This window comes from Diadema antillarum, unplaced genomic scaffold (assembly GCF_040938485.1).
Source record: "Diadema antillarum isolate AM-2024a unplaced genomic scaffold, OU_Dant_1.0 seq00000383_RagTag, whole genome shotgun sequence".
Classification (NCBI taxonomy): domain Eukaryota; kingdom Metazoa; phylum Echinodermata; class Echinoidea; order Diadematoida; family Diadematidae; genus Diadema; species Diadema antillarum.
This window is the reverse complement of record NW_027271381.1, coordinates 1,669,118-1,695,889: the sequence shown is the minus strand read 5'-3', so window position 1 is coordinate 1,695,889 and position 26,772 is coordinate 1,669,118. Positions and strand designations below refer to the sequence as shown.

The following is a 26,772-nucleotide window of genomic DNA, read 5'->3' as shown; positions in this document are numbered from 1 at the left end:
CGAAAGAAAACCCATGCAGCAGACCAGGTTCAGCTTCCAGCAGAGACCAGTAAGGCGTACCTTCAGAAACTCCAGGCTGGAGTTTTAAATGTAAAACTCACTCCAGCTGATACTGTTGCTTCAACTGAGTCTCACATCCATGCAGCTCCCTTACAGGAACATCAAGGTTCTTTCAGCATCTGCATGTTGGTCACTGGTTGATAGCATTCACTGCTGAAGAGCACTGAAGAGAGGCACTCTCTACTAGAATGTCCGCAGATCATGTATCACAAAGTACTGAAGAATATCTTTCCTGTGTTTTCATACAGAGCTTCGGAGAGTTCTTGCAGGTCATCACCTCTGCATGCTGCCATCACCTCTAAGACTTGACTGTGAAGGCAACCAACACATGCACAAAATTCCAAAATAACAAACTTTAATCTCAGTAAAAGTATATCACCAGATTGAAAAGTTAAACTCTACTTTATCCTCAAAAAGGACGGTCCAAGTAAGGGAGAACTACATACTGTACAAATGGATATTTTCGTGCGACTAATTTTTCGCGCTAGGCCGGGTGAGAAGAGTTTTGCGTGCTTTTAATTCCGCTGAATCAAGATCACGCATAGGAACATATGGCAAGCAAAAATATTTGCATGCTTTTATTTTCGCACTAGTTTCTGGTTACGCAAAATGCGCGAAAATTTCAACACCGCGAAAATTTCCACTTTTACAGTATCCCAATACTATCACAATTCTGGTATCCAGTTGCTATTGATTGTAACTTTATTCAGTGCATAGCCTGCCATGGAATACACACTGATGCCATGTTTATAATCAATTGTAACATTGTCATAAAAATGGTCAAGTAAAGATTCAGAGCGGGAACAACAACTTTCTCAAAGACAAGCACAGACTAAAAAATAAGCTGCTACTTACAGCTCAAGTCAATTTATGACTTTAGTTTAATACAGATATGACAACAGCTTTGCTTTCAAGTAGCCAAATTGTGACTTATGATTTCATAAGTTTACTGTGATTGCTTCCAATTGTATAATTTGTTCATCTGAACATCTGGTATTCCAGCTGCCAATATGAAACCAGGAAAAAAGAACGTAAAACATCATCTTACCAGATAAAACACAATTCATGAAAGAAGAGGCACCTCACATATCAGCAAAATTACTCACATGATGTGGCATGGTTCATTTCTCCCTTTGACACAATGATCCTTTTCCCATCGCTCCTTTTTTTTGGTTGGAAATTTCGTCTGCACGTGCTTGAACCCAGCATGAGTCGGCTTAACTTCACACCACGGGGCATCTGGTAGTGAGAGAATTTACATTATCAGTGAACGGTAGGAAAAACTACTATTGTCATGTCACATCATAAGGATAGTAGTCAAAATTTCTACAATCACATCATAGGCCCCAACTGACATCAGTATTTTGTTTTAGATAATGATTTAAAAAAAAGGAAATCACACAGAACAAGTGAGAAATGGGATAAGCTGCTATTAACATGTTCACCATGACCCAGACAGAGTGGTTGCCTCTCGATTCTTCACATGCTACAATGTGTAAGATACACACATTCATGATAAACACGTGTCCTATAGATTAGGCATAGAGAACACAATAAACACACACACACACACTCATATTCAAAATGCATAGAAAACAACTTTCTTCTTATTTATTTATTCATTTATTTATTTATTTATTTATCTATTCATTAATCAATGTTTGGCTTATTTTAATCTTTTTCTGGCATGCCATGCCATACAAAACACAAGCAAAACCCTAACAAAATCACATAAAGCATTTTCCTGAAGAAATAAAACAAAACTTACAAAAGCAACTGACATTAACAAATATGTAGCCTGCAAGCTATCCCAAGTAAATTTTTAAACTTCTGACATCACTTTAAGTCAGTTTTTGTGAAGACACAAACAAGAAAAGACATTGGCTGTTATTGCAAATACCTACGCAAAGCAAAATGAAAAAAATATTTTCACTGTCTTCGTCAGTATTCAATAGCATACATTTGCTACCATACCTGTCTCAATCATAAGTCTGTCCATTGGTATTGTACACATGGCATCAATGTTCTCCTGGGTTTTCAGCGAACTAGCATAAGACACAAGAAACAACATAAACTTGTACATGAAGCTTCACATACATAACAAAGTTTACTTGAATTTGTCAATCACATCTTCATCAACATTCTTTTCTTTACACTGTTTTATCATGAACAATTTCTATTACAGCGTTCTCATGAATGGGAAGAGTGTTGAGAGCCTGTCTTCTTTGGTTAACACTCCTACAACTACAGTAAACCTCGCTTAAGTCGACATCCCATAAGTCGACAACTCGCTTAAGTCGACACGATAAAAAAGTCCCAATTTTTGCCTTTGTTAATCCTTGAATATTTCTTTGTCTTAGTCGACATTTATAAGTTGACAACTCGCGTAAGTCGACCTGATTTTTGAGAGCCAACTGAGCTGAAATACATGTTAATTCCCTTGTCTAAGTCGACATAATTTTTTTGCTCAAAATCTTATCATCATTCCCTGAAAAAGAATTGTTTTCCCGCTCCGATTCGCAGCACTTCTACTCGGTAATTCGCTAGTGTACGGCGCGGTAGCGTTCGCACCATCCGTCCATTGTTTTGTACGCTGGAATAGAAAGGGCATACACTCATTTACATTGGAGAATTACATGTAGTACCCAAAGCAGTTCACTTTCCCCCTTTTCTCCTTGTTATTATTCTCAAACGCACAAATTTTGTACACCTATAGATCCTAGTAGAGAATCATTATCAGAACATGAAATAGGTGTCTCGTTTATCCGAATATTCTAAAGTTAATCATTCCAAAGCGGTATTAGAAACCTGGGCCCGTTTATAGAAAATTAATTAAAATGCAACTACATGTAATTAAATGCAACTAAAAATCAAATGCAGGTGGATCAAACCACGAGCAACTTTGCACATAAACGTAAGTGCCTTGCTGAAAAGGTTTGCGTGTGATAATCATATGAAACTAGAAAAGAGTTGTACGAACCTGAAACTCAATTGCGTTTAAACGCAACTCTAAAAATCAAATGAAGTCCATCAAATCACGCACAACGCTGTATTCAAACGCAAGAGCGTTGCAGACGAGAAGACTTGCAGTTATTGTAAGAAACTAGAAACTGTGTTTAAAAGCATCTCTTAACATCTATGGAGGTGCATTATTGTTGAAAAGTCTTGCATTAGTTTTTATTTCGTACGAATAATTAAAAATTGAACGCAACTCTGAAAAGCAAATGCAATTGCAAGTCCATCATATCACACGGAACGCTTTTAAAAAGACTTGCGTTTGATAACCATACGAAACTAGAAAATTGTAGGGAACTTTTTTTTAAAAACTCAATTGCGGTTAAACACAACTCTAAAAATCAAATGAAGTCCATTAAATAATGCGCAACGCTGTATTCAAATGCAAGAGCATTGCAGAGAAGGCTTGCTGTTTTCGTAAGAAACTGTAAGAAACTGCATTTAAAGCATCTCTAAACATCTATGGAAGTGCCTAAGTATTGAAAAGACTTGTGTTATTTTTTATTTCGTACACAAAATTAAAAATTAAACGCAACCCTGAAAATAAAATGCAAGTCCATCAAATCACACAGAACGCTGAAAAGACTTGTGTTTTTCAAATTCAACAAATTCTTCCGTCGAGATGTTTTCATTGCAACTGATTGACAAATTGCCCTACATCGACGTAAATAAGCACTGAATTGATCAGTGTTTTAGAAGTAGCCATGATAAAAAATCATGGGCGTACATACTCGAGCAGGATTCGAACCTACGACCTCCTGATCACCGGACAGGCGTCATCTCCAGTAGACCACCGAGCTTTCGCCCGACAGCAAGTGTTGGTTCTAATCCTTTTAGCATGCAGCGGGTACTGCTTTGTTATTCAAATTCAACAAATTCTTCCGTCGAGATGTTTTCATTGCAACTGATTGACAAATTGCCCTACATTGACGTAAATAAGCACTGAATTGATCAGCGTTTTAGTAGTAGCCATGATAAAAAATCATGGGCGTACATACTCGAGCAGGATTCGAACCTACGACCTCCTGATCACCGGACAGGCGTCATCTCCACTAGACCACCAAGCTTTCGCCCGACAGCAAGTGTTGGTTCTAATCCTTATAGCATGCAGCGGGTACTGCTTTGTTATTCAAATTCAACAAATTCTTCTGTCGAGATGTTTTCATTGCAACTGACTGACAAATTGCCCTACATCGACATAAATAAGCACTGAATTGCGTTTGATAATCATCCGAAACTAGAAAACTGTCGAAAACTTAAACTCAATTGCGTTTAAATGTAATTCTAAAAATCAAATACAAGTCCATCAAATCACAGGCAACTCTGTTGCAGAAAAGACTTGCGGTTTTAGTACAAAACTAGAAACTGCGTTTAAATGCATAAAAATTTATACGGAAGAGTGTTATTGTTGAAAAGACTTGTATTATATTTTATTTCGTAACGAAACTTTCGCCGTGATCGAACTTAGTCTGCAGTAGCAGGGGAAAGACATCGCAACATTTACACGTTTCAAACTACCGAAACGCATGCTGCTTCACAAAATGTCAATGAAAAAATAGTAGCAAATTATTGTTACAGTTCGCTATGCCGAAGGTTTAAATCTCAGTCCAGTTGAATTAGTCCAATGATGGAAAGAGATTTGTTTTTACGAAGGTTAGTTATTCGAAAAATGTCGTTTTAGGATTAACAAACTTTTCTTCTTCTTTCTATTTCAGACTGGCCCACGCCGTATACAGAGCGGTGGTATTGTAGCGAATTGGAGCGCGAGAACAATTCATTTTCAGAGTATGGCAATAGAAATTTAAGCAAAACAAATATGGCGACTAAGGGAAGGAAAATCACACATCTTATTTCAACTTGGTCGGCACTGAAAAATTATCTCGACAGAATCATACACATTCACACGCATATCTTCGCAGCAATGCACTTGAATTTAAATCGCAAAGTTGCATGCAATTTGGGGAATATGCGTTTGATATTTCAAATCAAATTTAAAACGTACAGTGTCTAGAAACGGGCCCATGTTTCCGATCCCGCTCTCTCAAACTATATCAAGAGATCTGGGAATTGTGCGTTGTCGTTACGAGTCCGCGTAAGATTTATACATGAACTAACACATAATTGTTGCAAATGTCAGTAGGTATGTTTTGGCGGCAAAAGGAGTAAGATTTGGGTAGTGATCCGCATCATTATCTAACTTTGTAATGGGGAAATTAGTTTTCATTTATAGGTCGACAATATGTCAACTTACGCGTAAGTCGACTTTCGCATATAGTCGACGTGTTTTTAGCAGTCCCGATTATGTCGACTTACACGAGGTTGACTGTATATATGCATGTAAAAATCATATATGAGACTGAGCAAGAGTACAAGAGGGAGGGAAAAGAAGCACTACATTTATGCACTACATGACAAAGTAGCCATACTTTATCCCCACTCCCAATGGTAGGATTTGAAGTTTGAAGGTATTGCTTTTAAAGCTTTCATAATACAGAAAGAAATAAAGCTGCAGTGTTCACCAAGAAAAGAAAGTTGGATAATTACCAGCCATTGATGCCTATGTGGAAGCCAAGTTCCAACAATTCTGAAACCTCCTTCTGAGTACCAGTAAAAGAATGCACCTGAAACAAAACAAATAAAGGGAAAAAGTGTTACAATGCCATTACACAATTGCAACTCTAAACAGACTCTTTCATTTCAAGGGGGGGGGGGGGAGAAATCATTTATCACAATCCCACTAAAATTTCGAAGTTCTCATTGACTTTGTACAGGACTTGTCAGGTTCTCATAGGCAATGGTTTACTGTGATGATTGTTGACAATTGATTTTGTGCTATTTAAATGCTTTTGTATATACTTAACTTATAACTTATAATCTATGTGTCACTTTACATTGTCATTGACGAATGTTGTAAACACAACAATGTATGATTCGTGTGTCAACCTAATAAATGAAATGAAATGAAAATGAAAGTTTTATCTTTATCTCTCTTTTTTTTTTTAACTAAAACTAATCTGAAAACTGGTAAAATAAGTAGCCATCTGCCTTTCTCCTATGGAAATAGCAGCCGAACAGATTCAAAATTTGACAAAGTAGACATCAAAGGCACAACAGAACAAAGTATTTTGAAAGATCAGGGCCCCATTTCATAAAAGATGTTATGATAGCAACTCTTGCTGGAATGGCAACTTCCAATACCAACAGCCAATCAGGAAGCTGGATTCTTGCCATTACATTGTACAAGTACCATGACAATTGCCATTCCAGCATGAGTTGCTATCTTATCAACTCTTTATGAAATGGGGCCCTGAAGATGTTGAAAACATGAACATTTAACATGAACATGTATGGCATTATGTTTCTGATACTACTTGTGCTAACTTACTTGAGGGTACACTAATATTTGGATATCTGAAGGCTCAGTGCCTCATAGACTGATTCGCGTTTGTGTGTTTGCTCCTAATTGAAGGAAGGACTTTTGTTTCTGCACTTTCTGCATTTTATACTAGATGTGTGACAAATATAGCACATAAATGAATATCAATACTCAACAAAAAATTAGATGAATTAACTTGAACTGTGCTTGCAGTATGGGAGAACATAGATATGGATTATATATAGCAGCTAGAAAATTGAAATAGCCACTATGTGAAGCATTGCTTGAAGTTTCGGTGCGGCAGCTTTACCGTGCAGAAGGCATTGTTCTTCATGCACATCAATGACACGTGTAACAGCACACATTTAAAAGGAACATAAACCCAAAGAGCAATGTGGATTAAGTGAAAGCAGCAACATTAGTAGAGCACATCAGTGAAAGTTTGAGGAAAATCGGACAATCGATGCAAAAGTTATGAATTTTAACATTTTGGTGTATGAGGAGAATACTAGAGGTTATGACGTATGAGTGGACAACAATACAAAGAAAATATAGAGAAAATTCAACAATAATTCACTTTTCTAGCATTATGAAAGAGCACTTGACTAACCGCTTTCAGAAGGCAATGGGGATAATTGCTACCCTTAATATATGTCAGCATCAGGTTGATGGAATTTGTAATTTTCATGAAAAATGAATTTTTGTGGAATTTTCTTTATATTTTCTCTATATTGTTGTCCACTCATACGTCATAATCTCTAGTAGTCTCCTCATCCAGCAGTTCGAACACCAAAACTTTAAAAGTTAATAATTTTTGCATCGATTGTCTGATTTTCCTCAAACTTTCACTGATGTGTTCTACTAATGTTGCTGCTTTCACTCAATCCACCATTGCTCTTTGGGTTTACGTTCCCTTTAAACTCTTGACCCAAATCTGGTTAATACTACAGGCAACCTCGCCTAATGTACAGTTATGTTACATGTACAGTTATCTCGACAATCTGCTGTTGCATGAACGGCTGCCAAGAAACATCAATGTTTTGATCGCAATTATTGGTATTCAGTATAATTTTGGCCCCCTTGAATAGTGATTTTAGAAATGAGATTGGGAATGCGATACAAATCCTACTCCTTCTGTCATTGGAATGCAACTACTGTATCGTAGCAGTGGTCAAGTTCACGCATAAAGGAAGTGGGAACAGATTAACATTGAAAACAAACCAAAAGTTAAATAGAGGAACGGGAACAGAGAAAGAATCAAGACTGACAAGATTGAAAAACTGGAACTCTGAGTGTACGCATAGCACAGCTCTTTCTCATGTGCGTGCTAGAGTTTCCCCATGACCAAATCGCAGGGAAAGACAATGCAACATTTACATGTATTGCAATGCAACTTCAAGAACATGAAAATGTGGGAACTAACAAACAATTGCAATACCTTGTTCTGAAAATTCACTATCTTGAAGGGCTCGTCAATAAGAAAATTAAATAAAGGTTCATTATTTCAAAGGTTTGCTGATCCCAAAATGAAGAAAAAGAAAAAGGTTTGATATTTTCCAGGTTTGTAAATCCAAAAACAAAATATGAGATTTGTTATTCTGAAGGAGAGTTAGTGGACACTTTCTTTTTTGGACTTAAAGGGGCCTTATTTAATTGTCAGATCAATGAACCTTCAGAATAACGCTGCACATATGTGGATTAATGAAACCTTATTTCATTTTCTCATTAAGGAACATCAAAGTATGCAGAATTTGAGTGTTTCAGAATAACAAACCTTATTTGATAGTCAAATTGACGAACCTTCCGAATATGGAATATCACCCGTAACAAACACGTGTCTGCAAAGTGCATGGACAAAGGATGAGCTGGGGCATTATCATATGTGTTATAAGACAAATGGTATGCATAACTGACTGCCACAACACAGAGTATGTTTTGGATATCGCTTAGAAGGCAAGTATAATAGTATAAAGCATGTAATTTTTAGCGACCACACAAAAATAAATCTAGAAAATTTTGTTTAAGAACAATTTCCCGCTGTATAGTATACTCATGTTTTTTGCCCTTACACAGCGCGAACCACACCATACGATTGCAAGTCCGCAAGTGGTAATGCTGGGAATCAGAGTGCCAGAACAATTGTTTTTCAGAGTATGGCAATAGGAAATTTGAGCAAAGAATTATGTTGACCTAGGCAAGAGAATTTACACAGATTTCAACTCAGTTGACACTAAATGAGAATCAAATCAACACATAAAGTGAGTTGTCGACTTACAAATGCCAACTACAATGAAAAATTTTCAAGGGATGATAAAGGGAAAATCAGGACTTCTTTGCCGTGTTGACTTACGCGAGTTGTAGACTTACGCAGTGTTGACCTCTGCGAGGTTGACTGTACTATTTGTCAGCAGTAATACACAATGTGCCGCATCATGTACACTGTGATATCTAAATGCTCTATAACTATGAAAAAACCTGTACATGATTTGGCCAAGCAATACCCATCAGATTCTAACAAACAAGGCTGCAGTCATATCACAACATTCTTCACTATTGCAGCCAAAGCTAAAAATTCTCTTTCACTCTTTTTAGTAGACAGGATGTTAAATAAAAAACAAACAAACAAACAAACAAAAAACATAAGTAATTCCTTCATACTTACCACTCCTCCCTTGATCTTCTCTCTGTTTCTCCTCACAATATCTGAAAGTACACACACATACAGAAGAAAGGATACTGAAAGCTTGATAACCCCCACATTTGCCTCTATTAATTGTAAAAAAGGATACATTATCTTAAAGACAGCCAATCCCTTTTGCATGCAAATTTTTGAAAAATTGGTGAGAACACTTAGGTATTGAAGAAAACACTACTTGGAAACCTATAAATTTTGAACTCAAGAGGGTCTTTATTTGTTTAGTTAAATTGACCGTTAAGATCTGAATAATTTTTGCGAACTTCGCAAAAATTACAAATCTAAATACTAGTCTAGTTCTACAGACCTGTGTGATGCACTTAGTTGTACATGTAGTTCATGTAAATGGTGTGTTGTTATTTGCCATTGATAACAAAGTAAGAGAAGCTAGTGAATTCTTCTTTTCTGACAGCTTTGCGAAGTTCGCAAAAATTACAAATCTAAATACTAGTCTAGTTCTACAGACCTGTGTGATGCACTTAGTTGTACATGTAGTTCATGTAAATGGTGTGTTGTTATTTGCCATTGATAACAAAGTAAGAGAAGCTAGTGAATTCTTCTTTTCTGACAGCTTTAACATGCATATCTGTTGTTCGAAGTATAAGTATCGTATTACGACCACAGGAGGATTAATGTATGCAGCTGTGCCTAGTACACAGAATACGTTACGGTGAGCGTTTGGTGCATTATTTGAATTTCAACGGCTAACAACCTTCAAATATCACACAAATGTTATAGATTTACAATAGTCTTGTCATTCTGGTGGAATATATCATGTTCTGTGCTATTTGGGAAGGAATGCAAAAGGGAAGGGCCATCTTTAAGACAGGTATCTTGAAGACTTGATAGATTTGGGGTTATCAGACGACAGACTTTGGTCGACAAAAGTCTACTTTCTGAGCACAAGAACATTAATGTTGTATACACTTGTAAATGCAAAGTACACATGTAAATGAACCTGTACCAAATGCAAGTGTTTTAATTATGATATTATTAATGCACTGATTATCTAGACCCCCCCCCCCCCAAAAAAAAAAGAAAAATTATGAGATGATCTGAGTATAATTTCTGGTATTTTGTTGCAGCCTTAATGTAATGGACTAACTGCACAAAATTATTTTCTACAGTTGCAGCGGACGACTATAATTAACTCCCCTGAAACCCACGAAACGTTTTGAATTTTCAATCGTCATCGAGGCAGTGCGAATCGGGCGTTCTCATTTTCACAAAAATTTCACCTTCTCATATTTCCGCTATACATTGACCAAAATCGCTCAAACTTTCAGTATCAATGCAAAATGATGATTTCTATCCACATACGAAAAATCACGAGAAACGATTGAGAACTTTTAAAGTTATTTAACATTTCATGTTTCGCTGTCTCGGAAAACTACCCTCTGATTATTTCCAGACACATCTGGTCGCACCACTAAATATTCATGAAACTCAACATACATATTCATTAGACATGGGCGGACGTTATCAGAGGGATGTTCGCTTGGACGATGACCTATTTTTGAAGTTACAAGTGAAAATAAATGAAATATCTTGTCAGAAATCTCAAATTTAGCGGGAGCAGCAAACTAGAATAATGACGTCATATTCTAAGAAAAACTGATTTGCGCTTGCGCAATGAATGGACTTTCCCATGCTGCTTCGATCCAGTGAGCTGATTGGTCGATGCAGTGTACTGTACCACACTGTGCTGTGCATGTGCGATGCGAGGTGGCTGCTGCGGATGCCTAGTAGTACACTGTACATGCTATAAGAGTGGGCCGCGGGGTGTCGATGATAAGTAGCAGTGTGCTGCAGGGGACTTCGCCACCTCAAAAACAAACTACGCACTTACGTTATCAGAACTGGCCTATTAAAAAGAAAGTAGCAAAAATTTGAATACCTACCAGCTATGATACCACTTGCAAATTCATGACATTGGATTATTCGGACTTTACGCAGATTTTACTGCACTAGTCAAAGTAACATTTTAACTACAAATTCCCGGTACAAGTTACGATCAGAGTACGGCAGTGCCGTACGGCACTGAAGTACAGGTGACGTGAGCGCCACAAAGATGTGGGTACGTGGGACTGTACCCTGTCTTCCCTTGTGTGAATGACTATGAAATTTCGTGTTCGGAACGAAGGTAGAAAGTCTTTCGATTATTTCCAGACATATCCAGACGCATGACTTCTCGAATGCGATATTTTAGAGTTCCATAAAGAAAAACATACTTAGTAATATACTTGAAAGTTTTTTGTTGTTCACGAAGTCAAAATGTGAAATTTTAGCAGATTTCTGACAATTATTTTCCGTTTTGAGAGTGAAGCTATGCTCCATTTTGGAATATTTTATCGTCATTATTTAAAAAAAGTAACATAATGGCAGGTTGAAATGAGGTTTTTACTATTCATAACTGTTTGGATAATTAAAAAATATGAATGAATAGTAAAGTTACTGCAGTTTTGCTGCGACACTTTCCTAGCGGTTTTCGTGCGAAACGTGTTCATTCAAGAGGAAAGCGAGGTCACGTCAAAATGAAAACAGCAAGTTAATTGCACCCGTCCGCTGCGACTGTCTAGTTTCCCATCCCTACCTTTTGTTAAAGATCTAAAAATTCAGTGTGATGGATATTATTAGACTGAATATTCAAGTCAGAAACCAGAGTTTGGGCATTAGGCGTTACTCTGCAGAACAATATGTCTACCACAACAGTTAGAAATGTTCATTGACTTGTCTTTGACCTTGTTTCTGAAATGATTTTTTTTTTTTTGGGGGGGGGGGGGTTGCATATTTCATTACACTTACTCCCATTGTGACAGGTATACATGTATTCAGTTTTACAGTCACTTTACATAATCGTTTCCGATGGGCATAAAAAAGTTTATGCTGCTTCATATTTGTTTGGTATTGATAACTACTTTGCAAATCTCAAAATGCCTTCTCACTGACAGGCTTGGTCATTGCTCTCCTCGCACATGACTGTAAGTGTTCAAATGACTGGAACAAGCATTTATTGTGTATAGATACACCAGTTGACAACAGTAGCCTCGTCAGAAACAACTGCAGTCCCAAAATGGACACTTGAAAACACAAACTGAGAAAGGAATGGTCCCCTTCAACAAGAAAAATGTGAGCAGTATAACAGTAAATCTTACCTACAAAATCTGTATGTGATGCTCTGCAATGTAGAAACAATGGTAGGTTGGTTTCTTCTGCAAGCGTCATTTGTTTCTCAAAGTATCTGGAATGCCAAAAATTAACATCTTCATGAAATAGACCATTTCTGTAATTCATTACAATTTACGCATGCTTCTTTTCCTACATCCTAGTAATGAAGTACTTCATTCACCTACTCCCTCCCATTAAGTTCCATAGGTAGGAATTCATCTAAATTTTGCTAGGTAGGACAAGCCTCCATCAAGCTTTGTGGTTGTTAAAGGCAACTTTTGTGAACAAAGCATGCATAAATCTGAATACATTATTACAGAACTGGTCTATTGAGAAATTGTTATAAAATACCAACATAACTTTATCATACCAACACTGGAGTACATTCTAGGAATGCCAATTGCTCTTTGCATGGTTGGTCAATTAATGTATGATGCATGATATGTTTTAAGCATATTTTATCAATGCATGAAATATTCCTCGGGAAGCTTGGTGATATGATCACTACTTGCCTTGCTTTCACTTAAGTCGTTATTAGAAAGTATTGTCTTCACAAGGATTGATTATAGCCCCTATCTTCCACTCTGTGGTCTCAGCTCTGGCAATACAGCACACCATGTATGACATGTCTATCACAGACACACAATATTATAAGGATCAAATTTTGTACAGTGGCAAGCTTCTCTGACATGGAGCTAATGCAGGAGACACACACGAGAGCAGAAAGTGTTACAAAACAAACGCATACAAGAATGTGCAGTTATCAAAATCAAGGCCAGATAGACTGATAGCATTGCATGAACAACTGTTGAATGTGCAAATTTCATGTCACTGCATTGCTGCTGTGAGTACTAATTTTCACTATTTACATGGTTTGTTTTTTTGTTTTGTTTTTAACAGTGCATGAGGAGCTAGTACATTTACAATGACATGCACAGCAAGATACTTACTTTAGTTGAACATCTTTTGGGCAGAAATGTAATCTGTCATAATCTGAAAGAAAAAAAAAATGCATAACACAAACCAGGGAGGTGTTAGAAAAGGAGTGGAATGATCCATGAATCTCTATCCAACGCGTGTAGATTAATGCATAGGTTCTACAAATTGATAACTAAATGCTTAGCATTCCACTGGCTTTGATGTTCCACGCTCCGAACCACTCTTCCCTAGAGTTTTGAAATGGAGATCTAATAAGAGGTTCTTGATTTCAAAAATTTTAAGGTGTATTTCAAACAGAAATGCCGAAATCCTGCCCTCTGTGTGTGGAACGTTTTGGTTATATCTCATGAAACAGACCCTTTCAGTTTTTCTTAAAGGACAAGTTCACCTTCATAAACATAAGGATTGAGAAAATGCAACAATATTAGTAGAACACATCAGTGAAAGTTTGAGGAAAATTGCACAATCGATGCAAAAGTTGTGAATTTTTTAAATTTTTGTGTTGGAACCGCTGGATGAGGAGACTACTACAGCTTGTGAGTCATATGCGTACAACAGTATAAAGAAAATGTAAAAGAAAATTCAACATATTTTCACTTTTTTCGCATAATAAAAGAGCACTTGACTTGCCTCTTTCTAAAGGCAGGGGGAATAATATTACCCATAACATTTGTCGGTAACGAGTCAGGGGAATGTGTGCTTTTTTCAAAAGATGGAATTTTGTGAAATTCTCTTTATATTTTCCTTATTATTGTTGTACGCATTTGACATCTAAGTTATTCATACACTGCAGTAGTCTTCTCATCCAGCGGGTACTGCACAAAAACTTCAAAAATTCTTAACTTTTGAACGGATTGTCTGATTTTCCTCAAACTTTCAATGATGTGTTCTACTAATATTGCTACATTCTCTCAATCCTTATGTTTATGAGGGTGAACTTGTCCTTTAAAAGCTTCTTGTATCAATACCCTATGACTGAAAAAATGGAACATTAGTTTCTCATTAAAAGTTAGTATTTAGCTATCTTGCGCACATTTGTGCATACTTGTTTGCCAGGTTTAGTACCTAAATGTGAAATCTTTCAGATTCAAAAATTGGCTTATGTGTGTTTTCACATGTTTAATTATATTTTGCAGCCAAAGTACAACTGATCTTTGTTTGCATGTCATGTTCTCTACACACTCAATAGGCGTTTTCACATCAGCCCGACGTTTCGAAATAGCGCGCTATTTTCTGACTTGGGAAATTAACCCAATCACGAAATAGCACACTATTTGATAATGTGAATACAAATTAGCACGCTAATTTTATCGCTCAGATCGTGAAAATTTCTCAAGTCCAACTCAGGAAATTTCCGAAATAGCGGGATAATTTGCGAATTAGCGCGCTATTTGATGATGTGAAATCGTCTCAAGAAATTAGCGCGATGCATCCCATCATACCAAGCATGTGTGACCTGCTAAAGAGCACGTTTTACTGGTACACCCGACACTGTTTGCGCATGCTCAGCTGTCAAATTAGTTCGGGCTAATTCTCTTCGGGCTGATGTGAATAGGAAATGAAATGGCATGCTAATTTGCGATCGCGAAAAATATCTTGAGCTTGGATTTTTATTGGGTTGATGTGAAAACGCCTATTGCTGCCAAAAATATTGAAAGGGACAGCAAGCTTGCTTGCTGGGTTTGTTGTGAATGAGGAAAGATGCATGTAAGTAGAAATGCTGTCTTTTGTCGAAACAATTCATTAACACCTGCAACAGGGCGCATAATTTCTTGGCAGCACGGAGCATGGGCACAAAGGAGAGATTCTTATTTCTTCTCCTTCTCTAACACCTCTCTGCACAAACTTCTATCAAATTTCATAATTGTTCCTAATTACCCTTACTGACTCTGGTGTAATGACTGTTTTGGTAATACATGCACATTTGTACTAACGTCAACGACATGACAAACTTAAACCACAGGAGCAAAAGTACAATCCACCTAATAAAATGACATGGTCACTGGCTCAAACACATGAATCTTTACTTCATTCAATTTGACCATCATCATGTACTGCTAGTACTATATAAAAACAGTGTAGACACTGCCCTTTTTCACATGTAGTAAATAAGTATGTGGACGAAAACAGGTGGACTAATTCCCTTGGAAATGTTCAATAATCTGGAGGAGTAATTTTTTTTTTTCATATCATGCCTGCATGGATTATTGCATTGAACTGCTTTAACACATTCAATACCCGCTGTGCTGCCACTTTGGAAATATCACATTGTGCTTTGTTGTTTCTGATAAATACTACTGTTCCATGGAACCATGTGGAGTTGATTTCTTTTCATTGGATACTACCAGCTGCATAAAATAAAGTTTGAATCAGGTACAATGATAAAATGTCATTCTGATCTGAAATCTGAGATACAGATAATTAAAGGAAATTAACACATCAAACTATAAGAGCTACCTACATACCCCTCACAGATACTTTCATCTACATTCTCAGATCTTGTATGAGACCCCGTTTACAGTGAGTGAAAGAGCCCGGCCTTCATTTCACTGTAAATGCTCAAAAGGTCAAATGTGGTACTAAAATCGGCCGCGCATTTGGCCAAGCTCTGGAGGTAGACCCCGTTTACAGTGAGTGAAAAGGCCGGGCTTGGCCGCAGCTCGGCCCGGTCCTGCACTGTAAACGGGGTCTAAGATGATAAGATTCATGCGTATATCACTTACCTAACCCACATTCCCCAACTGCCACCACCTTCTGTCTATTGTTTTGTATTAAGTCAAGAAGGTCTTGTAGGTAATTATCAGGGCCTGAAGAGTGTTTGTCAAACTCTGAGCATCGTGTTGGGTGACAACCAGCAGTGCTGAACAACATGTCTGTAGATCAATGAAAAATATGCATAAGATTCAAACAGAACCACTGTAAAGGTGGAAATTTTTGTGGATATTACCTGACGAGCAACTAGCGTGAAAATAAAAGCATACAAATATTTTCTGCAGGAGTATTTAGAAACATTTGTTGCTATGGCAACTCGTATGCCTCCGTCATGAAGCATGCTTGTCCTAATAGGTCTGTAGTATGTCTTGACAATGTGTGACAACAGTTTCACACATAAAAATTCCACATAATTTTTTGGGGTTATTTTAATGAAAAGTACATGCGTACACATTCCCTTGAATTGCTACTGATATGTGGTAAAGGTAATATTATTTCCTCACCTTTCAATATGATAGAAAAAAAGAAGAAAGATGTTGAATTTTCTCTAAATTTTCTTTATACAATTTTCCATATGTGATGTCAATAAGTGTTGTAGTCTTCTCATCCAGTAATGGCTGTACCAAAATTTTATAAATTCATAACTTTTCATTGGATTGTTTGATTTTCCTTAAACTTTGCTGATGTTTTTACTGACATTGCTACATTCAATATATATTCAATATATATTTGGATTTCATTCTCATATAAGAGCAAACTTTAGAGGACTCATACCTCATGATATCTTCAATGTGTGACACAGATATCCAGTATTCAAAATATCAATATGGCATACACAATGACCTGTGAGGATAGGACACACATTCAGAATATCATAATTAAGGTATGAATTTTTACAAGTTTACTCTGAGAAGTGAAGAGAAGTTCTGTGGAGTTCTCACAGGTCATTGTGTACATCATCTTTATATTTTCTGTACAGGATAACTCAGCTGATGGACTGAACAAAGACATTGTCCTCTTACCATTTGACTTTGCTAGTGCCAGTGCTTCCTTGCTGTCTCCCAGCGATCCCCCAGTGACCATCATCTGCATATTGCACAGTAAAATTGAAGGTGTATGGATAACCCCACTGCCGCTTTATCAGCTCAAACACCTACAATTTTAAGTAATTACCCTGGCTTTATTGTGTGCAATATCATGGTCATTCATCTACTTTCACTTTCTACTTGCGATATCACTATCTATCCTCACTACTGACATACAAGTGTATCTGCTCGTACCATCACTAAATCACTATCTACGCTCAGCACATCAAAATACCGTTGTTGAGACCATATTTGCTTTTAATATTTATGCCTGAATATTTCTTGCCACACATTTGTACTTTTATATCACATGGGTTTCAAAACAAATAAATGTAACACACAAGGTCAAAAATGATGAAAGGCTGTATTTACAAAGAACAGTTAAATATAGAACGACCATAGTGCCTAGAGTAATGTATTTTCACAAATTTTTCCCTGGTGTAAAAAAACATCTGTTAGAGCAAATGAACACATCTTGATCTCTCGTGTTAATCCTATGTTTGAGATTATTCCCTTTCATTAAATGTATTGTTAATATTGTAGTTGGATTACCCCCTCTGCCAAACTGCATACGTTGCTGCTGTAGTGTTTATGCTATCACCTATGACATGGTGATGGCCTATATCACTGTGAAAGCACTTCTTCCACTTTTTATGTAATGTGAAAATATAAACAGATTGTTCATCAATACTACCAACAGCTCAAGATGACTAAAGAGAAATCCTCAGTTTCACTGTAATTTACCAGCCCTACATTGTATGAATACTGCCTACTTGCTATCTCCCATGTTGAAAGGTCAAATTTGGCTTGCATATGTTGCTCAAGTCTAAAGTCACAGCATTTTCAGGAGCAGAGAATGTGAATTTTTGAATATTATTGACTTATAATTGGATCATTTTGTGCAAGAGCTGACATTCTTAGCAAGAGAGAGAGAGAGAGAGAGAAAAAAAAATGGGTTCATTCATGACAGAGTACCAACCTTTTTCATTCCTACATTCACAGCTCTTTGTATGACAGCTTGGAAGTCATCTGCAATAAAATAATATTCTCAAAAAGAATTGTTGACCCTCTTCTTATCATGTCTGCTGACTTAGTATCTGATATATGAACATTGTATACGCCACATATTTAGTGAGTCTAATTTTTCGCGAATCGAGACTTCCTGACCATTCTGTGAGTAGTTAAATTCGCTATTGTAAAGCACTGAAATGAGAACTGTCAATGTGGAGGCAACATTCATGTCGGGATCAGATTTAAAATTTTCATGTTTTTAAATCCAACTCACAAAATAAACCTCATGAAAAACTCAGCTTATACTGTACAATAAAGGTGTCGCAACAAATAGATTGCAATGCACCATAATACACCTTCACAGTAGCTTGCCTCTTCTTGAAAAACAAACAAAAAGCAAAAAACAACCCACTACATATCCTATTTGCTGTTTATTGTGAACATGCACATCTAAAATTTAACATCTTGAACCATTTCAATCAGTACAAATATCAAACAAAACACAAACTTAGAAACTTACAAATGGAAGATGCAGTTTATTCACATGTATGTAGTGATATCTAAGGTTAATATCATGCAACACTACAAATAAAATGAATTGACTTCTGAAGTAAAGGATGAAGCATCCTAGAACTCTTCTTTTCCCACATGCCACTCACTACCTTTTTTCAACTCACCTTCATGTTTCTGTGATCGATGGTATAATCCTCTGAACATTCCATCTGTTGCAGAAAAAAAAATCATGATACTGAATGATGAAACAAAATAGAATGTTTTCCAGGTAGAAATTATTTTACACCGAGGTTCCTGAAGGATATTAGTCTTTGATTTCCAAATATTACATCAATATCAGATCTAATGGTCAAGATGACTTGAATATCACTTTCATATATTATGCTGTCCAACCAGCCTCACAATTGACAAGCATTAATTTTAAATGAATGCCATTTATTAACAGATCCATATTCTTAATATGCTTTGTAAAACAATAATTCAAATCGAACTCTTAAATTCTTTTGTCTATGAAACAAACCTATGACATGCAGATATATTGCACAGTATGTGGCGACTGGTTTTGGCCCCTAGTATACCCTGGGTACATAAGATACTAGTGACATAAGCTTTGGTACAAGTTAGCGTCTATGTACCAAGCTGGGTCATCTTTGCTCAACTCATCCAAACAAGGAAAAGATAGATGCAGGAACTTTTTAGTTTGCACATATATCAATGGTGTACAGATGCCAAGTCTAATTCAAACTGGATGTCAATTTGCCTGTTTTTCTTTTCTTTTTTAATTTTTAATTCAACAAGACACTGTTGATAAACATTGTGTTGTTGTTCCTTCAGTTTTCACATCCACATGGAAATGTGTGTGGGTTAACTTATTGGTGATAGACCACGGTATCATTTATGAAGAATGTCAACATATAGCTTTTTACCTACAAGACTCGAAGCTGAATTTGCTGTCTGTTTATATTGAAAATCTTAGTGGAGGACAAGGCAAGTGCCATAATGTGTCTCGCCCGTTCACGTACAAGAAATTGTACGTGAATGGGATATAAAAGATTAAAAAAAGAGATTTTTCAGATAAAAAGAGATATAAAAGGGTAAAAATCTATGGCAAAAAGAAACGTGGCATAAAAACTTAATGTTGGGCCCTTAAACTTCGTTGACCCCTGCCTGTGACCTTTGACCTTGTGACCATCCACTCCCCAAGGGACATCTACCATCCAAGTTTGGTCACAAACGGACATATGGATCAAAAGTTATGACCCATAATAGAAACGCGCCATAAAAACTTAACATTGGGCTCTAAAAGTTCGTTGACCCATGCTTGTGACCATTGACCTTGTAGTGACCATCCACTCCCCAAGGGGACATCTACCATCCAAGTTTAGTCACAAATGGAGTTATGGATCAGAAGTTATGACCCATAATAGAAATGCCCATGAAAACTTAACATTGGGCTCTAAAAGTTCATTGACCCCTGCTTGTGACCTTTGACCTTGTGGTGATCATCCACTCCCCAAGGGACATCTACCATCCAAGTTTAGTCACAAACATACCAATGGATCAAAAGCTATGACCCATAATAGAAACGCGCCATAAAAACTTAACATTGGGCTCTAAAAGTTTGTTGACCCCTGCTTGTGACCTTTGACCTTGTGGTGATCATCCACTCCCCAAGGGACATCTACCATCCAAGTTTGGTCACAAATGGAGTTATGGATCAAAAGTTATGACCCATAATAGAAACGCACCATAAAAACTTAACATTGGACCCTAAAGTTCATTGACCCCTGCCTGTGAACTTTGATCTTGATGTGACCTTCATGTACGGTAAAATGTGAAACTTTGTACAACCCCTCTTCCCTCGAAGTTTGATTGCAATTGAAATCCAGAGTAAAGAGTTACTGAAGTTTTTGTAGCGTTACGGACAGCGGACGGAAGGACGAGGGATGGACAGACGCCGCAGGCGATCCCTTAGTCTCCCCTCACTTCTGGTGGGCTCGACAAAAACCAAATGCAATTGAAGGAGCTCAAAACATCAACAATTCATGTCATACCATCCAACAACTATATATGTCACAATTTCACCATCAACTAATGAATGATAAATGTATGCATGACCTCTATGTAATTGCGTACAGATGTAACATGTCCAAACTGTCCATATTTCCTCAACTTATATAAAAATTTATATTCATCCAAGTTAACAGAATTTCTCTGGTCCTACGTGTATGCCAACTTAAATAAGGAATACTGTTTGTATATCAAATACACAAAAATTTGTTCATCAAACACTTTCTTTTTTTCAACAGTATTTAACCTCTTAAAAAATCACATCCTGAATTTTTAACACATTCAAACATCAATAGGAAGATTTTTGCTGCTTTTCATAATTTGCATTCATAGCCTCACTGCCATACTGTATTTCCTCCAGCTTCAGAGACTAAAATGCATCAATGAAGCCAATCCACAATCATGCTTCTTGTGTACCTCTTTAAATAGATTTATTAATTTGATTTAATTTTTCTTTTCTTTTCTAATGACATGAATAACCAAAACAAAAGCTTACAGAAGCTGGGGTGCTTACCTGTCAGGTTGGCTCCTATATCTGTAAAGGAGAGGGAGAGAGAGAGGGAGAGAGAGGGAGAGAGAGAGAGAGAGAGAGAGGAGACTTTCACTAGCCTGATATTAGCATATAGCACAGGATTATGAAAAGCAAATACACTGTACCAACAGATGCTGAATGATTCCCACAAAACATTATTTTTGCTTTTCTTTCATTTTGGTCACCATAAATTCCATGTATTGGCTATGGAACCAGAGGGTGGGGGGCAGGGGACTGCAGTCCTCAACACTTTTGGCAAACCTTCCCCCTTCCCAAAGCTAAATCTTAACCCGTTGAGGACGAGTCCCGAGTATACTCTGGCAGGTGTCTATGGGAAATGCATGTTGTAGGAAAATCAGTCCATCCTCAATGGCTACACAGTACTCTTCACTCAATCGGGTACTCTGCTTTAAATTAAAGGAAATCTCCGGATTATTTTTGAACAAGCATTTATAATTAATTATAATGAGTTTTGGAATTTATAGTGACTGGAATGAAGGATAAGAATGTTTTCCAAATTTATAACAAATTGCAATGAACAAGGATGATGAAATGGCAGCCTCACCATAAGAATGCATGAGTTGGGGCTCAAGAAAGCATTTAACAAAAGAAGAAGGTACACTAGACACAGGTGAACTTGTTAAGCACACTGCATTGTAATGAAATCACACTGCTACATTTCTGAAATATGTGAGCCTCCTACGCGTATGTCATCATTATTGTTCAGTGTAATTTGTTCAAGGTTCTTCAAAGTATTGGTTTTTTCTTCTCAAGGACCACAATAAATTCTACAAATCTATACATGGAGCTGTCAATTTATGTACTACATGATGTGAAATTCTGAAAATCGTCTAGAATGCCCCTTTAACTGACTTAAAAAGTGAAAAACATTTCCTGATGTGTGTTATATTTACCGGATAAATGGGTAAGAAATTTCCCGATTAACCCAGTCTACTTCCATGGTATCCTGCAGAAAACCTTTAGAATTTGTGTAAATATAAATTATGAAGAAACTGTGAGGTGCTGAAAGTTGGTAGAGATCTTAAGTTGACAGTTTAACATGTTGAATGTGCAGTGTACAAACGGCTGGCGGACGTACGACCGGTACAATTAACACGTTTTTGCATGCTGTGTACGTAACCTTGCATCGGCGCTACACACACTACCCAACATACTGACACTAACACACACACACAGTGACACACTGATCACTATACATGTGATTATGAGCTAAGGGTAGCTCTTGAGCATGGATCTACATGGTCCCTATAATCCTATGAAGAGAATGAGAAGAGGATTGATGAAAATCCCAAATCAGCTTGCTTTTTATGGCAAATTTTCGTCTGTTGGCGTGGTACGTGTAGCAGCCCTGATAGTCCGTGTAAACGGTGTTATCTGCTGTTATAAAATGGGTTCAAGAATGTAGCCAAATGGAAGCAATGAAATGAGTCATGTGTGCCTGCATTAAAGGGTGTGTACAGTTCTGGTCGAGGTGAGTATTTAGCTTTAAATATTTTACGAGATATTCAGAAGCAACTCTATGAGATGTCAAAGAGCATGCAATTTTAAGGTGCTACCTGAATGAACAAAAGTCTCTGTACTCAGTCGTCACGTCTGCACTCAAGCATTGCCGCGCCGCCGCGCCTGGCGACACTCACGCCAGTAATCGCTCGCATTTCAGCATTCGCATGGGTCGTTTGACATCGCATTTAAATCCATGATTTTAGATATGATGCCTCAAACCGATTTTGCTCAAATTTCGTGAGTAACTAGGAAACTTGTGAAGCTTTATGGACATAATCAAGCGAATTGCCGCAGTCCTTTCATTTTCGCGTTGCATTGCAAAAAAGCGTGGAGATTCCTTATAAGGGGTGCCCCGGGGGTTACTTATAAGGGGGACGGGGTTACTTAAAGGGGGACGGGTTACTTATAAGGAGGGGCCCCCCCTTGTGAGTGGGTTTCCCGAACTGATGTGTGTGAAGCGCTAAGTTCCTAGGGTTCATGTTCTCTGGTGATATCTGAGGCTTATTTTTTCAACATACGATAGCAATAAGTAAGAAATCCTTTCCACCGGGAGACACAGAGCCAGGGCGGGAGAAATCAAATCTCAAGCGGGAGAACGGGAGATTTTGCAAAAATGGGCTTTCGACGGGAGATCTTCCGTCGAAAACGGGAGAGTTGGAGTCTCTGCGAATACATGATGCAAGGGCCTAGCGTTACGAAGGAGAGGAAGGAAGGGACAATTACGGAACGCACTCCGAAGAATTTCTGTTTGAAGCAGTAAAAAGAAAAGTTAATTGTCATAGTAATTAGTATGTAAAGTACAAAGTATTTGTCATACCGATAAAACGACGTGCTGTTCCTGCCACGGGGGTTGCCATGTTTTTATCGAAACGCTATCTATCTCACGTCTCATACAGTATACGTAGTCTAACCAGGGAGTAGCTACACGCAGCCGCTGTAGGGACAGCGTCGCTTCGCGACAGCGGCTGCGTGTAGTTAACCAGGGAGGTGAGTCTCACATGGTCTAACCGCGGACCGTACGCCGTACGGCCGTGGGTCTGACCTATGCAAGATGCCCACTCATCCATGCATCTAAAGCACTATTTGGGCACCCGTCCCGCTTCATCATGAATATTCATCAGGCAGTAAGATACTGTACTGTGCTAGTATATGGCAGAACGCTGGATACGTGTAAAACGTATCGCCGGGAAATGTGAAAATCTCGAAAAATTGCATCAACGGGGAATGTTAAAAAGTCTCGCCGGGAGATGTAAAAATGTTCAGTTTTGCCGAGAAATGTAAAAACGCTGCCGGGAAATGAAAAAATTATGTATTTCCACGGTATTACGGATACATGTAGATGATGAATATTCATGATGAAGAGGGACGGGTGCCCAGATAGTGCTTACCGCATGTAAATCGGACCGGGCGGCGAACTACGGCATTGGGCGAACTTTTAAAGGCCGCCCTCTCGCTCACTTTGGATCAATACACCTTGCTCTCTCGTTGGTTGAAAGGAAGGGCATCTCTTGCAAGCACCTATATACTGATTATAGCATGACTATCACCGATTATGTAGGTAGTTTTAATTCTAGTACAGGGCTCGACACTAACGGTGGCCCGGTGGCCCGGGGCCACCAAAAACGCGCGTCGGGCCACCAAAATTTCAGAAATGAAGATTTTGGTGGCCCAATCGGGCCACCAAAAAGTCGGATAATTGCCTTTACTTTTGTAGATGGACAGCGGAAACAATCGGCCCCGTAAGATGCTAAAATAAATGTCAGATGTTTGCTTTTTATTTTGGAAATGAATAACGGTAATATTCGACTCCGTATGATACTAAAATAAGTGTCGGATGTTTGATTTTGCGTTCGGAAATGAATAAGGATAACATTCGGCTCCAGAAGATGATGAAATAAATGTGGAATGTTAGCTTTGACGTTCGGAAATGAATACTAATAACATTCAACTCCGTACGATGAGAAAATAAATGCCGGATATTTGCTTTTTATTTTGGAAATTAATAACGGTAATATTCGGGTCCGTATGATACTAAAAGAAGTGTCGGATATTTGGTTTTGCGTTCGGAAATGAATAAGGATAACATTCGGCTCCAGAAGATGTTGAAATAAAATTGTGGAATGTTAGCTTTGACGTTCGGAAATGAATATTAATAATATTTAACTCCGTAGGATGAGAAAATAAATGCCGGATGTTTGCTTTTACGTTGGAAAGTAAATAACAACAACATTCAGCTCCAGAAGATGCTAAATAAGTGTCGAATGATCCCTTTGACGTTCGGAAATGAATAAACATGATATTCAACTCCATATAGATAGTAAAATAGATACCGGATGTTCACGTTCAGGTGAATGATAAGAATAATGTCTCATGTTTGCTTTTATGTTCGAATGTATATAGCAACAACATTCAGCTCCGGAAGATGCTAAAATTATAATGTCGGATATCAATTTTGCTCTGACATTCGGAAATGAACAACAATAATATTCAACTCCATATAGATAGTAACATAAATATCGGAAGTTCACGTTCAGGTTTGAAGTAAATAGCAATAACAGATCAGCTGCGGAAGATGCTAAAATAAATGTGGAATGATCCCTTGCCCTTTGACGTTCGGAAATGAATAACAATGATTATCAACCCCGAATGATGATTAAATAAATAATGTCGGATGTTTGCTTTTACTTTCGAAAGTAAATAGCAATAACATTCGGCTAAGGAAGATGCTAAAATAAATGTCAGATGATTGCTTTTACGTTCAGAAGTGAATAGCAGTAATATTCTGCTCCATACGATGCTAAAATGAATGTCGGATATTTGCTATTACATGTCGAAATGAATAACAGTAACTTTCAGCTGCGTTTGATGGTAGAATATTTAATGTTTGATGTCTGCCTTGACGTTCAAAAATGAAAAACAATAAAATTCGGCTCCGTACAATGCTAAATTGTCAGATAATTCATTTCACTTTCGGAAGTGGACAGCAGTAACATTCGGCTCCGTACGATAATAAAACAAATGTTGGATGTTTGCTTTTTTAATTTTAAAATGAATAACGGTAATCTGCTCCGTACGATGCTAAAATGAATAACAGATTATTGCTTTTACATTTGGAAATGACTAACGGTATCAATCGGCTCAGTTAGATGCTAAAATAAATTGGGGATGTTTGCTTTCACGTTCAGAAATGAATAAGGATAACATTCAGCTCCGTAAGATGCTAAAATGAATGTCAGTTCTTTGCTTTTACATTTGAAAAAAAAAAAATTAATAGTAACATTCGGCTCCGTACGGTGTTAAAATACTAGTAAATGTTGGATAATTATTGCTTTTACAATCAGAAATGAATAACGGTAACTTCCAGCTCTTTATAATGCCAAAACAGATGTCGGATGTTCACAAATGTCTGCAAATGCTCCCACTCTATCGTTTCAAACGTAAGTTTTGACCACCTAAATAGGCATCAACTTTTATAATAATCTATAAGCCTATTTGCTAAATCTTAGAACTCAGAATAACGGTAAGATGATTGAATTTTCTCTTCATTTATTTTAGACATGGGTACATGTATCACTTCAGTAATACTTAATATTTCATTTTCTACGTTCAGTAGGACCGATTTAGTATTTCTTATGTTTTTCTTGATTTTTTTTCGGGCCACCAGATTTTACTTTCGGGCGCCCCAAAAGTAAAAATTAACGATTTTGGTGGTCCGATCGGGCCACCAAAAATAAAAGTTAGTGTCGATCCCTGTAGTAGTTACGTATATGTCAGAATGTTGGGATGTTTGACACTCCAGGGAGTACTATTTGAAGAAAAAAACGTCACTGCTTGTTCTGTGACGTGCAAAAGATGTCACAAAGCAATTCTGAAATTGTGCTCAGCTTTGTACAGTTACTATGTGAAAATCTAATGCGAACTCTAACAAACGATTGTGACTCCACTTTTTATAGGCAATCTATGATGAACTCAGAAGAGAGGTTGCATATTTGGACAACTTCCAACAAAAAACATAGAAATATGAATTTTCAGGGAAGTGGTGGTGCATAGACCTAGGGCCTAAAAGGCGCCG

General features: G+C 37.4%; 1 protein-coding gene across 1 annotated transcript; it reads right to left on the bottom strand.

The window, feature by feature from the left end:
• On the bottom strand, positions 1 to 23,634 carry LOC139731716 (deoxyribonuclease TATDN1-like). The gene is made up of 13 exons (XM_071642596.1): positions 23,518 to 23,634; positions 21,159 to 21,179; positions 18,739 to 18,783; positions 18,030 to 18,079; positions 16,988 to 17,051; positions 15,977 to 16,126; positions 13,265 to 13,307; positions 12,302 to 12,387; positions 9,114 to 9,154; positions 5,620 to 5,696; positions 2,035 to 2,105; positions 1,167 to 1,299; positions 1 to 369 (listed from the first exon to the last, which is right to left on the bottom strand). Exons 1-13 carry the CDS (start codon positions 23,555 to 23,557, stop codon positions 267 to 269), a joined length of 924 nt encoding a protein of 307 aa, XP_071498697.1. The 5' UTR covers positions 23,558 to 23,634; the 3' UTR covers positions 1 to 266.
• Positions 23,635 to 26,772: the final 3,138 nt, after the last annotated feature.

Bases quoted from the DNA above. Each gene is read 5' to 3' on its own strand.
- LOC139731716 (XM_071642596.1), bottom strand. From the start codon at position 23,557: ATGGCAACCCCCGTGGCAGGAACAGCACGTCGTTTTATCG. The intron at 13,308-15,976 runs GTAAGTGATATA...TTTTTCTTTCAG, and splicing joins AGTTGGGGAATGTGGGTTAG to ATTATGACAGATTACATTTC. The intron at 5,697-9,113 runs GTAAGTATGAAG...GTTTTGTTTCAG, and splicing joins AGAAGATCAAGGGAGGAGTG to GTGCATTCTTTTACTGGTAC.